Source organism: Ursus arctos, unplaced genomic scaffold (assembly GCF_023065955.2).
Source record: "Ursus arctos isolate Adak ecotype North America unplaced genomic scaffold, UrsArc2.0 scaffold_14, whole genome shotgun sequence".
NCBI classification, from domain to species: domain Eukaryota; kingdom Metazoa; phylum Chordata; class Mammalia; order Carnivora; family Ursidae; genus Ursus; species Ursus arctos.
Window position 1 is genome coordinate 43,766,614 of NW_026622808.1, and position 15,652 is coordinate 43,782,265.

Here is a 15,652-nt window from a genome sequence, read left to right on the forward strand (position 1 = left end):
GGAAAGGGGTGCCCTCGCAGTGCTGGTGCAGGGGTGCACGGGGTGGTCTGCCTTCTCCAGGGGTGAAGGGAGAGGGGTGCCTGAGTCCCCCTCAGAGGCTTGGCCGGCCTCAGCCACCCTAGCTGGAAACCTTCCGTGTGGAATGGACCAGAGCCTGTGCTCCTGACCTCCACCTTCTATTCCATCCTGCTATCCTTGTGGCCCCAGCTTTTACCTTTAACATTTAACTAGGGTGGTTTGAGCCCCTATCCTTTGTCCTAACAGAATCTTGGTCCCTCCCCATCTCAGGATTACCTTTCTTTTATGTATTGGGGAGAAATGGGCACTTCTTACATATCCACTCTTGAGTCAGTCCTTGGTTCTGCCCCTGCCCTCAGTTCACCGTGTGGAAGGCTCTTCTCTGGGACAGGTACCCCATTTTCCTTGCGTTCTTCACAGGAATATTCCCCCAAGACTGTGTGCATAGCAGCCCCATCACAGAGGTAGTTGGTGGTGACAGAGGACAAGTGCAATGTGAGTTTGTTTACTTACAGTGGAAGATGAAATCCAATTTCAGATGTTAAAAGTGAAAAAATTTTTTGTCTGAGAAATCACTGAAGTATGATATCAGAATTGCAGACTAAGAGGTGAACAAGAAATGGATTAGAGATGGTTTTACTTGCTGTCAATGCAGAAAGAAACCCATTCCCTTGATTTGGAAAGTCACTAGTCTACATTAATCTGCCTGGAATCATTTTTTTTTAAAGATTTTATTTATTTATTTGACAGAGAGAGACAGCCAGTGAGAGAGGGATCACAAGCAGGGGGAGTGGGAGAGGAAGAAGCAGGCTTCTAGCGGAGGAGCCTGATGTGGGGCTCGATCCCAGAACATTGGGATCACACCCTGAGCCGAAGGCAGACGCTTAACGACTGTGCCACCCAGGCGCCCCTGGAATCATTTTATCATAACTATTCTCTCAGTTTTGGAGAGAAAGAGTTCTCCTCATGCTGCCAAAAGTCATTTCCTGGGAACTCAGCTTTTGATATCACAAAAGTAGAGATTGGCGTTTCATTAAAGTGGCCTCTGCAAAGTTCGACTTTCCAAATACATTGTGACGTCTGTACTCTCCATATGCTCTGGAATTTGGAGTCAATGATCTTTATCTTTGACTTTTTGTTGCAGGGTACTTGGTGCTCAAAATGAGAGTAATAGCACCGAGAAATGCTGTGGAAGAATTTGTTGTGTTCACAGACCTGCGCTGGGTGGTAGGTGAGGTAGGGGGTATGGTTCAGCCGTCCTGGTTATTATAATGTAGTGACAGGAGAATCTGAAACCTCATTATAGTTTCCACGTAAACTGTAGTTGTCTTTGCATCCAATACCCCCCATGTTTGCCTTCTCCTGTTGCCTCTGATTTCCTTTTAAGTACATCCCCAAATTTCCAACACTTTCTCTGAAATCCGTACCATCTCCCATTATATTTCCTGCTTGGATATGTCAGCAAAGCCTTGTTTATTCTTTGCAATTGTATTCACCATCCAGGAAACAAGCCAACTCGTTTATGATGGACAGAGGGAAATATGCCAACTTAACCATCTTTACAATTGCGTTGTGCCATTGCACCAGCAATTCTTGGGAAAGAAAACTATTTGTGTACTTTGGCTTATTGTTTCCTTTGCATTCTAGTTATTTTGTGGTTGGTGTCTTAACTGTGATCGCTTTATCCCTCTGTTCCCTGGTGGCTGGGATGCATTTGTTGTGCAGTGTTTTTCTCTGACCTGAGGCGTGCTGTCCTCAGGGTAGAGGGCTCGCTGGCAGATTGCGCCATCCTGGCCCTTTCCTTGTGTTTTGCTTACTTACAACAAATGCAGATTTACAACTTTAGATGAAATGCATGGTTTCAGAAGTAGGAAAACAGATGATAATTTTCGTATTTAGATGAAGAAGCAAAACAACCTCGAATAAAAGATGAATCCTGATTTATAAAAATTTGTTTACCAAGAATTGCACAATCGTGCATAATTTGATTTCACTTCAGATTGGTTAATCATGTACTGATAAAAACTGGCCACAAAGAACATGCTTATTTTGGATTTTAAAGTTTAAAGAAAATGAATATATTAACATTTGTGCAGAATCAATAATGATACCACCCTCATTGGTTGATTTCCTAGAATTCCTACAGAAACCCAAATGCATGCCTGTGCTAGAAGTTCAGCTCACGTTAGTGGGGAGGTAGATGGCTTCCCTAGAGCCACTAAGATTCTCGGCTTTATTCATTCTTTGTTAATAGACAGAGTATGTTGCAATCCATTTTGTTCATGTGTTCTTGGTCATGACCACACTCTTGGGCCTCTCTGATGCCCACCCATTCAATTCGGCCAACATTTACTGAATGCCTACTGTATCCCAAGCACCAGACTGGTACACACAAATGGATCCGGTCCCTGACTTCAAGAAGCTGGCAGTCTAACGGAGAGACAGACACACCCACAGATCATTATAATACAGCTCAGTTCGACCGGGATTCGATTTGGGGTGTTTCAGAAATTCTTCAGTCACTTTTTTCAAACAGTCTCTTGGGTCACTTCCACAGATGGCTCATTTCCTCCGTTGTTTTGTCCACCCTCATTTTACCCTGGATTTTCGTTTCGCCGGAGTTTCCTCTTGTTTCTCCTTTGACCAGACAACCTCTTTAAAGACAGCGCAACCATTAGGAGTAATACAGAAAATCTCTACGTGCAGAGGTAAAAATGACCCTACACTGATAAACGAAAAATGTGATCTGCCTTAGTGTGCTCAGGATGAGTCCCACTTGTGAGAATATATTTAAAAATATATAAATATATAAAATATATAAATATATCCAATTGGATATTGGATATGATTTGAACATATTTGGAAGAATATATGCCCATCTGTTAGCAATGGCTACTTTGGGGAAATGGGTTGGGGAAGGAAGAGGCTTCAACTTTTTGTTTCATAGAATTCTACTTTATTTGATTTTTTTAACTTAAAAAACTTCTTTAAATATTTTGAAAAAAATAAAAATACTGCTTAGCTCTCTGTTATTTAGCCCAACAAACCCAAGCTACACTAAACTACGTGTCCTTTTTTGGAATCTTCATCCATTCCTCCCATCTTAATCGCTCCAAAACCCCTGCATAAGTGTCTCCAGCAAGCTGGGTTCCCTAAGACACTGAGCATATTCATTAATACCTTACATCAACATGTATTTGTTGAGTGTTTACTCTGTGTGCTGGGAATTTATCAGAGAAGAAAAGAGTTTTGGCTAAGAGGTACATTCCCCTCACCTCCCTCTGCTTTGGTCCATGTCCTTTGCTGTCCTGTGTGCTCTTCAAGGCCCACCTCCTCCAGGAAGTCTTCCCTTTCTTCTCCCTCCTCTGCATCTGTATGTAGTCCATATGAAGCTTTCGAAGATTCATATCACCTAGACTAAAGGTTCTAAGAGAATAGTCACCAGATCATCTACATTTTTGTATGTTCAGTCTTTATTTATTAATCATATATTTAGTGAATACAGTAAGGATAGATTAGGGAAGGTGGCACAGACCACAGCCTCCTGAAGTGGAGAGAGGCTGCAGGAAACGGGTAATGATGCAAAGAACCCCTTCGTGAGGGGTGTGATGAATCCTAAGAAAGGGAAGTAGAGAGGGTTAGGAGAATATGTACCAGGGACATGGAGGCTGAACTGAGGGTGGGGTTTGGAAGGGCTTCTTTGGGGAAGCCAAATTTAGCTGGGATTTGAAGGGTGAGATGAGGCGCTTGGATGGAGGCCTCCAAGAGGGCAGAACCATGGTGCATAGGAGGAGGTGAAAGTTGGCAGGGATAGCTGAAACGCAGGGAGCCAGCAGAGCAGAGTTAACAGAGGGGGCTGGAGGGGTAGGCGAGGGTCACATCGTGCGTGGCCATGCATGCCACCTTAATGAATCTGGGCTTCATTCTATGATCAAGGGACCCACTGGATGCTTTTAGTTGGAGGAGGGATGACTTTTAGAAAAGTCCCCCAGGCTGATGAAGGGGGGTGCACTAGAGAGAGCCTGGGTGCTTCTAGCAGTGCCTGGCCAGTATGTACTCAACGATTTGTGGGCTGACTGATGATACAGTGAGTGCTTTTCCATCAGGTTCACATTTCTCTCTATATTTCCATGTCTCACCATCCATCTGGCACTTTTTCCTATGGCCTCTTCCCTACCAGTCCTTCAAAGAACTCTGGAATTTTCCTCTTTTAAAAAAAGGAAAAAAGACTTAAACCTGTACTTCACAAGAGAGGCTAACCAAACCGCCAATACACATGTTTAGAGGCAATCAACTCTATTTTTGTAATCAGTGAACTACAGTTATAACCCACGACACCACTTACCAGAATGATGGAAATTAAAAGGAGTGACAATCCTTGGTGCATTAAGGGACTCTGATACTCTGCTGGTGAGAGTAGCATGTGGTGCACCCTCTGGGGAAAACCGGCAGTATTTCCTAAACAATGAACACACCTTTACCCTATGACACAGAAACTGCACTGAAAGATACGCACAAAGACATTCATGGCGGCATTACTCCTAATAGCCCCAAACTAAATACAACGTGTGAACAGGGATACATTGTGGCATATGCATCCTACAGAGCACTGGAAAGAAAGGAACTGCAGCTACACCAACAACATAATGTAGAGCAAAAAGAAACCAGACTTGAAAGGAATATACACTGTGATTCTAATTACATGAAGGTTTAAATTCAGGATTTTGGTTACCTTTGTGAGTGAGGAGGGGGTAGAGACTGGGAAGGGCCAGGGGCATGGATGTATCCGGAGGTGTTCATGATGTTCTATTTTTGACCTGGCAGTTGTTCCAAGAGTGTGTTCACTTTGTTCAGGTCCAATCATTGACCTGCATGCTTAGGATTTGTGCTCTCTTCTGTGTGTACACTGCATTTTAACAAGAAAATAAAATAACAAGAAAGAAGAGAAAACTTGGGGCGCCTGGGTGGCACAGCGGTTAAGCGTCTGCCTTCGGCTCAGGGCGTGATCCCGGCGTTCCGAGATCGAGCCCCACATCAGGCTCCTCTGCTAGGAGCCTGCTTCTTCCTCTCCCACTCCTCCTGCTTGTGTTCCCTCTCTCGCTGGCTGTCTCTGTCTCTGTCAAATAAATAAATAAAATCTTTAAAAAAAAAAAAAAAAAAAAAAAAAAAAAAAAAAAAAGAAAGAAGAGAAAACTTAAGATTCTGTCCCAAGTAAGTGAAAAAAGAAAGCTCAAGATATCAAAATGGTCTCCTTCTCGGCTTTAAGTTCGTCGCAAGATAACTTGGGACTTAAAAACTTGGTGAGTTCTTTCTCTCTGATCTCGTCTGCTATCATTTTCTTCTGCCCAGCCCTTTCTTCCAGGGATGCCGCTGGGGCATGCTGTTCGCCAGGACCCTCAGTGCTGGGCTGGGCTGACTTCTCCTTTTTTTTTTCTTTCTTTTTTTTTTTTTTTACCCTGGTTTTGAAGGCACAGTCTTTTCAGATTTGCTTTTCTTCGTGTCTTTTGGATCATGCGCTTTGGTTGTTTCTCTAACTCACTCACTTAGCTCCCTTTCAGGGCTCCTGGGCATTTTCTTCCTCTTTCCAACTATACGATACACTGGGCAGACACTCTCTCTTTACTTTGCACATTTTTGAATTGTTCACAATTGAGGGAAAGAAAAATTTTAGCTTTGCAACTAAAAAAGCAATACAAATCTATTTTAAAAAATTCTGACTCCTTTTGATGCCATTAGGCAAAGATTTTTCACACCTGAATGATATACCCTCACCATTTATGTATTACCAATTCAACGCTAGTGTCTCTGGATTAAGGTTTCCGTATGGAGTGAGGAGGGGGTGTGTAACCACAGAGCAAGTAACCTTAACCTTCCTGACCTCAATTTGTTTGTTTATAATGAGGATAATAATAGTCCTCTTCCCTTGTGGTGGTTGTGAGATTTGCACGAGGTATTACATACAGAATGCCTGGTACAGAACAGTTGCTCAATAAATGGGAGTTATCCTTGTAATCCCACTAAGGGCAGGAAGTACTGTGGACTTGTACCTGCAGACCTCAAGGATTAAAGAGAGTAGGACATACTATTCAGAGGGGCTGATTGGTAGAGAACAACTGGGCTACCTGGTCCTACTGATGAATTCGTCGCTTCTCCAAAACCTCAGTCAGCCCCAAGAGAAAAGGTCAGCTTGGTTTAGTGACAGACACAAATAAAACAGATAAGGCTGCAAAATGTTTGATTTGTTTCACAGCTGGGTGATTATTTTGCCGACAAGAAATGGGGAGCAAGACGAGTGCTCTGTATCTTAGAGAATCTTGTAAGATGCTTTAACAAATATATAAGAATCATATATAATTGGCACACGCTTTGTTTGAATGCAAACACTGCTGTTAAAGTAGTGCTTAAAAACAGTTTGTTGGCCTTCTTTTCGTACAGGAGAAACATTTCTCTCGTTTACACTACTCTCTTGCTTAGCAGACCCTTATTTATCCTATAATGCAAGCGTAATCTGCCCAACATGTCCAAGTGCCCACAGTTCTGAATTAGTGGAGTCGGAATTAGTGGGACTCTTGGCTGTCTCTTGTGGAGACAAGCATTTGAAAACCACCCCTCCAACCGTTTCAAGGACATGACCTCTTCCCTGTTCTTGCCCTCCTCTGCCCACTTTGCGTGTGTTTCAGTTCTGGCTTTCAAAAGAGACAGAAGAAAAAAGACTCGGAAGTGTATTCTTAGGACATCTGAATAGTTATTTATTGAGAAGCCACAGTTTTCCACACTTTCATAACTGTAGGCTTTATATAAGGCAAAAGCAAGATGGATGCACTACTTTACACAGAAAGAAATAGCTCTGCAGAGGACCCCCGGGTCATGCAGTCACAGACCAAGATGCAATGTACATGACGATATAAAAACAGTGTGAAACAAAATAATTTAAATTATGGTTACAATCTACTGAAGGAAATACCCATATTTTATTATAAACACATTTATAGTCTAGGGTTGTAATTTAAATATTTAGGTTTTTTACATACACGGTATTGAAACAGAAAAGCAAAATGTAACGTTTAATAGGATAAACTTTGACAGAGACAGTTGCTCTGAACTGTGCTTGGTGTTAACTCATGATGGGATCACCCTTGTTGTAGCAAATGAGAGGTCAATCTGTTGATATGTAGCCATCCTTTTCTGGCTAACTATACGGATCATCGAAAGGATGAGTTAAGAAGGAAACCAGGGGTTCATGTTTTCGTTTCAGGGGAACACAAAGAACCAGAAGTTGGTTGCCGGAGCCTTGCCTTTTGTTTTCCAAAAAACAAAGCAGATCTATGTGTCTTAATTAAATTAATTCATTGTCTCATTTACATAACTGGCATCCACGTAATGTGAAACAAAGAAGTGAAATACTTGGTATACTCGCCCTCACATCCATTTACCGTCAATGCATACACAGTACATTAATGAAGCATCATTTAACTTTGCTGAGAACAGGAACGCACCTAGCAGTTGGACTATGTATTTCCCATGAACAGTATTTAAAGAATGGTGCTCCATATTGCTTGTAAACATATAGACATGGAATCAGGAAATCAGTGGGGTCGAAGGTCATTTGCTAATCTTGGTACCACGTAGCTAAAATGGCAATTGTATTGGTAAACATCTCATGGGCATGGTAGTTGACAGAAAATTCCCTAATGGGGTTAACTAACAGACTAAGGACATGCATTGATTACAGGACTTTGTCCTAAAGGACTCCAGGCCCTAGCGTTCTAGTCGTCTTCCTCGTCTTCCTCATCGCTGTCCTTCATGCTGATTCCCTGAAGGCCCCCACCCTCGCTCACTGAGGCTGTGGCTTCCTCCACAGTGAGCCGGTTCCGGATGGTTTCATACGTCTTGCTGTTTAAAGTCGAGTCCAGGACCCCTTGCAATCGGAAATCTCTATAGGTTTTCTAAGGAGGGAAAAGATCAGTGATAAGAGAGATCTCATCTCCATGAAGGGAGGGAAAGGACACAAGGCACGTGTGGGCGCGAGAACGCTGACCTTCGGCTAAGTGTCTCACTTTATGCATTGTCAAATGAAAAGCCACCGTGCTCAGATTTCACTTGTACTGAAAACTGAGATTCGCTGAATGACAGAAAATGAGAAATTGTGGCAGGATAAACTGTATTAGCTGAGACAAAGCAAAGAACATAAGCTTGTGTTTATTCAGTTCCATAAAGGGAAATGTTCCATGATTGTTTTGATTCTCTCTCTCTCTCTCTCTTTTTTTTTTTTGGTCTGGTTCTTTCTCTTAGGTTGGTATAATATGATAGACTGTGTAAGGGGCCATAACACATAAATAATGGATCAACTGATTGTGGTATTTTGCGATTTCCTTTGCAGTCTGGTCTTTAATATTTTTGAGGCTTGTAACTGCATATCCCTCCGTCTCATTCACAAGACAGACATATGTATGTTGGTATATGAAACCTAGTATGGGCAGCAACAATTACAGGGAAGATGGAGCGTTAATGCCTCATCAATATGTTGCAGACATGTGATTCATTTCTTATCTCCCTGGGAAAGAAGTGTATCTATTCCGTTCACAACTTCATGGTCTCGGGGAAGAAATTTGGCTCTTTTTCAAGAACAATGGCTTGGTATTACTGTACCACAAATTCTTTCTTTGTTCCTTCAGGCGATTTCTCTTGGATTTCCTGAGGTATCCCAGGGATTGTTTTTTGTTTTTTGTTTTTTTTTTTCTAGAAATCCCTTAGCGTTAATTGAACATGACCAGAAGCATCTGGCTGTTGTCTACTTCTTAACATTTTTTTGGAAAAAGGTCTCTCTCTAACAACTTTTCTCATCACACTGCATATCATTTCAGCTACTGATTCTGCTGTATGTTTCTTGTATTGATACGGGACACTTGCTAAAGGGGCATGAGAAGGAATGTTAACATACTTCGGTGCATTCCCATGGTGACTTCCATTTCTTGTCGTCCATCTAATGCAATCCTAGTATCAACAATCACAATGTCAACCCCTCTTGAAGGTCACATGTCGTAATGACTGCAGAGTTAACTAGAGAATGCAGTTTGGCTCAGTGAAGTCCAACGATATCAGATTATGAGTATGATGACCACGTGTCCTCTTTATACCTGTTGTCTCAGCATGATTAATCACAGCACCTTCTTTCCTTTGTAAAAGTAATCTGATTTCGGCACTAAGTTAATAGGTCCTCCTAATTAGGGATCAAACTGCAAGGCTGTCCTAGGTAGCTAGACAGCTACCTGACTTGTCCTCACCTTGACGGGAAAGGGTAGGAGGCTGAGTACATTCTAGGCATGGTGCAGACCAGATATCCGGAAAGTTAACTTGTTTTTTTTTTTTTTGTACTTTTCAAGCAGTTGTTCTGTTTCCACTTAAGATAATATAATTGGTGCCAGAGTATCATGGGAAAAAGAAAGGTAGGAAGCACTTGAGTATTCTCCCCTTTATTCAAATGCCAGAACAGCATTCTCCAACTCAACTCTAAATGCCTGCAGACAGGGGCCATATCTAGTCATTTTAAAATTCTCCATCTTGTAATATACATCTTGTAATATTCAACTAATATTTAACCAGTGTTGGATGAGTGAATAAATGTTTGCTGAAGAATGAATGAATGAATGGAGGAATGAAGGGAATGGATGTGGAGGTAGGAAAGAAAGCCAGCTGTCTTTGGAAGTTTGCCTCGGGGAAGGGGACCTCTGGTTAATGTGCTCGGTGAAGAGGTGGTGCGTTCTACTTCGTACCTGTGTGTTGGGACACTAGTTATGTTGAGCCCGTCTCTGGCAAAAGTGAACGGCGTTCTCTGGCCAGTGACATTGCTGTCCCTTCCCTGTGGTTCATGTCTGGTTTTGTGTGTGTGTGTGTGTGTGTGTGTGTGGCAGAAGGCTAAGAAGAAACCTCTCTCAGACTTACATTTTTTCCTTAATGAAATATTGCTAGTTCCATATTCCCAACATAGATCTAGAAATAGCAGTAATGGGAAGATACATATTTTAAAATCTTAAAATTAACGTCTTCTTTTCATGTCCACCCGGTAAGGGTCAAATAAAAAAATGCCCCCAAAGAATTTATTTATACCCAGGAAATGGAATTGAAGTAGTCAGGCAGTGGCTAGTGAGCTTGCCTTAAGGAACTGAAATTTAAAAAATATGAAAATTAGGCTGGGTCTATGGTCCGAGCGCTTACATTTCTTTTTTAAGAGCTGTAGTACGCGGCTGTCTGTAACCTTCCCTGGGCAGACGCTTTGTGAGATCAAATGCAGATGATAATAATTCTCTTTAATTACACTCAACAGAACAGTAATTGGTTTTAAGTCAGCACTGGGGTAGAGGAGCACCTTCAATGAAATGGTGCTAATCCTAAAGAGACTAAGAAATGGGGTGGGGGCGGGCGGCGGGGAATGGAGGGGGTAGGGGGTGGGGGGGAGACTTCTGGCAAAAGGTTAAGAAATAGAAATTCAGCTACGTTTTACTGTTAAAATATTTTTAAAGACACTTTCTGCTTTGAATGAGATTTTTGCATCACGAATGTTTTAAAACCCTCTATGGTGAAGCATCAAATGGAAACTGAAATGATCAAAAACGTATTTACCCCCTTCTGTGATCTTATTATTTCATGTAAACCACTGAGATTTCACGCTGAAATAATTATCATTAGTCCAAGGCACACACACAAGAACAGGGAAAAAAGCTACTTTCAGGGTATGTTATCTCACCTTTGTGATCCTTTCCATTTGATTGTATACACGCATCGTAAGAGAAACTACTTCAATTAACTACGAGAACAATATTGATTTGCATCCTGATAACGATCACAGGACATATTTAGAAATAGCTGGAGGTAAATATTTCTATTACATTAATTGTGGCAAAATTTTATTTAATTAAACCATAAATGAAATTGGTAATTATGTGATTAGCATAATGGTACCCGAACCAGCTTTTGAAAGTCTAATGCACAGGGCACGAGGGCCCCTGCAGTATTTTTGCATGACAGATACATAAAGTATTTTTCCAGCCTGGAAAAAATATTAAATTCCTTTTTGTCAATTTTTCCTTTGATGTCTGAGTAATAAATTAACCACGCATCCCAAAGTGATTTCATAGGTTTTTCTTGCACGAGATGCTGTTTTAGAAATCATCTTGTTTTATATGTAAAACAATATTCTTTGTGTTAAGGACGTTCTGCAGCCTGACAATGAAATGTATTTCAGTGAGCTATTTGCCAAGAAGAATAATTATTTTTTCTTTTACCTTTACCATCCTAATTAGTGTTTTCAACTGATAAATGTGAAGCTGTAAGTCCATCCGGTCCGTCAACCAGGTGCAGATCACGTTCATGGAGCTGTTGTACCATTGCTGAAAAAAGAGACAAAAGTTCTCCAGCCAACACATCACGAAGCATTTGCAGAGGAGAGAGGGAACAGGCCATGTTTGAGCATCTGCTCTGTGCTAAGGAAAGACTAAATGGTTAAAGAGAATTTGAGAGCAGAGACAAATCGTGAACATTAATTGACACAAAATCACAAGGTACCAGATCAGCCTAAAAAGAGGTGGGTTTGGACTTTGAATCTAACACAGAACTCTTCCACTCTTAACATCTCCTACACGGTCAATTCACATAGGCCATTTTCGCTCTTCTGATTCTCCTTTTTGTTGGTCAATTTTACTCAGTTGAGACTCAAGTCACTGATTATTTCCTAATGTCACTGTTTCAGATGCTTGGGGAGATGGGGGTTTCTCCACAGAACAAACTGATGTCACTTGCTACTTACCTTTTGACAAATCCAGACCCTGTCTGCGGACGACAATGCTGGGAATCGGGCTGAGAGCCTTATGAATTGAGGGCGAAGTCTACCTTCCTCTACCCTACTGGGGGCACTGGGATCGAGACAAGGAAGAAGGTTTCTCTTTAAGGGCCAAATCGTACTCCGGGCAGCTTCTGTGCCCTTACGTTGGCTGTGCAATCTGTTTTAATCTTAACACCAAAAAATTATGGAAGATGAGAGAAAAAAACCATCTACAAATGAGCTCATTTCAAGCTGTTGAAATCATACTTCCCCTTAAGGGGGTTAAATTTTGCTTCTTGTCTGTGAAAAATGCTTGAAGCTGTGTCACTTTAGACTGCCACCCCTGTGGCGCAGGAAGTCTCTGGTGCGGTATGATTCTGCAGTACTGCTCATATATTCATAAATCTCACTCGGAGACATATGAACAGTGTTAGGAAGTGTCAGTATGAAAAAAAAAATCTAATCTTTTAAACTTCACCAGGTTTCATTACGCATTGCCGCTTATACCAAACAATTTACAAATAAAATGAAAAGGTGTGGATGGACCTATATATTTATTTATGGGGCATCTATATGAACTGTGCACAGAAAAGATGTGAGAAAAAAAGAGTGGTTAGAGAACCGAGACTATGCACACTCTCATGCTAACCAATGCACACACACGTGCGCACGCGCGCACACACGCACACGCGCACACATTGCACACCAGTGGGGATTTGAAAAGCATAAATAAAAACATGTTTCTGATGGTAACTCCACCCTTTCTCACCTAAAGATCATCCAAAATCAGTTTATGCCTAACACTCACAGTTTTTCTGAAGCCTTGTTTCTGACTTAATTTCTTTTAAAAAAAATTAATTTGGGTTTTTACTTGCAAGGTAGAACTGCCAAGTTTCACCTTGTAAGAAACGACACAGTCTCAGCCATGGCGTTCAGAAGCCCTCTTTGCAATCTTTCATTTCTAGGCTCCTTCCTCATCAGAGCCAATTGTGGCTCTCCTTGGAGCCCAGCCGCAAACAGAGACCACACTACCCCAATCAAGGCGGCATTGCAGCCTCACAGCCAACTTCTGCTCTTTTAAAGATCATGGAGGCGAAACTGACAGTTTCAGGAACCTTCTGTCCCTCCCCAGGGAGCAGGCGGGGTGGGGGGTGGGGATTTTTTCCCCTGAGATTCACAGTTCACTCCATGTAGGAGGGGGTTTGCCCGGGTCAAGCTGCTTCAGGCATGGACAGGTTTTCCCCTCTAGGAGTGAGAACATTTTACTGAAACTTTTTTGGGGGGTGGGGGAGTGATTAATGGGGAGTGTTTTTGGCACCTCCTGCCTTGGGATTCTGGAGCTTTTGCTCTCACTGCATCTGGGTGTTTTAAGACGGGGTCTGAGGACAGAAATACCACTGGGTCACTGGTGTTCCTGCAGCCCTCCCTTACTCTCAGCAACTGGGGGCTCTCTTGTGTTCACCCCAGCCCTCAAATTCTGTTTGCTGGGCTTTATCTAACATGCAATAAAGTATTTCGAGAGTCACAAACATCGGTTCCCCCCTCCACCCCACCTCCTCAGGTTGGAAGATGACCTTCAAAGAACGTGGGGACCTCCTGGCCAAACCTACAAACCTAGACACATGATGGGTGCATCTCAGGGACACAAAAGAGGAATGTGGCACTCTGGCTTCTAGGCAGAGGTGGCATTTTGCTTTGGCTGTGACAACAGGCAAACCGGCGCTGGCTGATATCACTGCCAGCAAGCCTTGTGCAACATGCCTTTTTCTCTTTGCTGAGAGACGTGCCACCTTTCAGGGGAAAAAAGAATAACGACCCCCGCTTTGTATAATTCCTATTCTTGTAAATGGCTTTTAGAGAGTAAAAAATAAAAAACAAAAACAAAAAGGTAGGATACTCTGAATCCTCTCTCTCTGCTGCGGAAAGGGTAGGGAGGTAGGAAATGCGTACAGCAATGGATCAGTGTATCACGCTTGCTGATTCCCACCCCAGGAGAACAAGAAAGCCCTGGAACATCCATGCCTTTCCTCCTGGATCTCACATCTAGCAAAAGAAGTGTAAAAAATGTATGATGCCCCATTGGCTACGCATTTCAAGAGGCAAAAGGGAGTAAGTCACTCCTTTCCAAACCTTATGCTCAGTAGATGAAATTGGAGGCACACAGCGCTAACTTGGACGCGACACAGCGCTAACTTGGTTTTCCAGAAAGGCGCTTAAAGGCATTTGGATGTCGGAGGAAGCAAGAGTCACTGCCTTCTAGAACTTTAAAATGTTAGAGGTGAAAAAGAGTTTCCCCGTTACCCTTTGTAGAGGAGCAAACAAAGGCCCAGAGAGGTAAAGTGACTTGCCCAAGGTCACGTAGCCAGTGAGTCCTGAAGTGGAAGTTCTGCAGGATTGGGCACTGGACTAAAATAGCTGATCATCGAGTTACTCCTCCCTGGGCGGGGCCCAAGAGTGTGCTGGTCAGGAGAGCTGAGGGTGTGCACCTCTTTCCAACTCCACACTCAGGATTTTGCATTGACAGCTAGAAATAGGCCTTAGTGGGAGTTTTTACACCATGGAAATTGGCAAGCGCCACAAACCAGGGCATTCTCCCTCCAGAAAGCCAGTTGTTAAACATTTACCGGCACATTACTGGGTATCTGGGTTGGTCCTGCTTGTTCTCCTGTGGTGCTTATTATTCAGGTTTGCTTTATTTGAGATTGAGCCTAACAAAGCAGATCTGTTAGAGTTCTTCAAACCAGGAAATAAAACATTTTAAGGTCTCCCCATTTTGTTTTGTCTTAGGTTCAGATAAGCCTTTTCCAGAAACATCCTAACAATTTTGATAAAATGCACTCTAAACCCTAGGATAAAAATTGTGAGCTGACCACACAAACTAAGTATTTAAGTATAATCACAACTCCTTTAGCCTCCCCTTAAGTTCAGGTATATTTATTGGAAACTTCCTAAATAAGGTTACTTTCATCCTAGAGAAATAAAATCCTCAGTACCTGGGGCCCCTTTAAAGTATTCTCTGGGATAATTCGGTAAGGGTTTGAAAGCTGGAACCCAAAAGGATGCCCATCCAAAGGAAGTCCCTCGGAAAGTTGGGGACTTCTCCAGCAGCGCCAACCAGATCTGAGAGTTCTGTTGAGGGGGAGCTGGAAGCCTGCTTTGAGACTCTGTCATTTAATCTTTCTTTCTTCCTTTTTACAATGTAGTCTTTACCAGCAAAGGCCTCACCTGTCTTTTCCCTGGCTTTGTGATCTTCGGCAAATTATTTACATTCTCAAAGACACTGTTCCTGATCAGAAAATGGCGATTAATCAGCCTTTTTCATAGGCTTTTTGATGACGCAAGGAAGTTATGCTAGCAAGGCTCTCAGCCCCACACTTGGCACAAAATAAGGCCTCGAGAAATGAGTTGCTGCCACCACCACCGCCACCATCACCACTCATATCTTCAGCACCATCACCATCATCTCTCTTATGCTTTTTTTCTCTCTCTTTCTCTCACACTAAGAAATGCCAAAAAACAAGGGAAAAAGCCGAGCAAGTGACCGCCGAAAGCCATGTAGTGGTGGAGAAAATGGCTCCTGTTGGAATACCTCTGGAATTGTATGCACGTGTCTTACAGGACACAGACTAACTCTTAGCAATTCCGTTGTAAAGTGTTTGTGGTAGATCATCACCCAAACCTCTACGTCCATCCTGGGTGCATAAAGCACATTTTTAACTATACTGACCTAGATTTAATATTGGATTAAAAGGATTCAGATGAATAATGAGTGATTTTTCAAACTTTGTGTGGACAAGTTACAGCTTCAGCTTGGGT

General features: G+C 42.3%; 1 protein-coding gene across 1 annotated transcript in view; it reads right to left on the reverse strand.

Moving 5' to 3' along the window:
- Nucleotides 1-6,741: 6,741 nt before the first annotated feature.
- Nucleotides 6,742-15,652, reverse strand: part of CADPS (calcium dependent secretion activator) — a 793,408-nt gene continuing 784,497 nt past the window's right edge. Inside the window, exons 37-38 of the mRNA XM_057311862.1 lie at nucleotides 11,301-11,405; nucleotides 6,742-7,964 (exon numbers count right to left, since the gene is read on the reverse strand). Of these exons, the coding sequence (XP_057167845.1) occupies nucleotides 7,785-7,964; nucleotides 11,301-11,405 (285 nt within the window). The 3' untranslated portion in view covers nucleotides 6,742-7,784. The remainder of the gene's footprint in view (nucleotides 7,965-11,300; nucleotides 11,406-15,652) is intronic.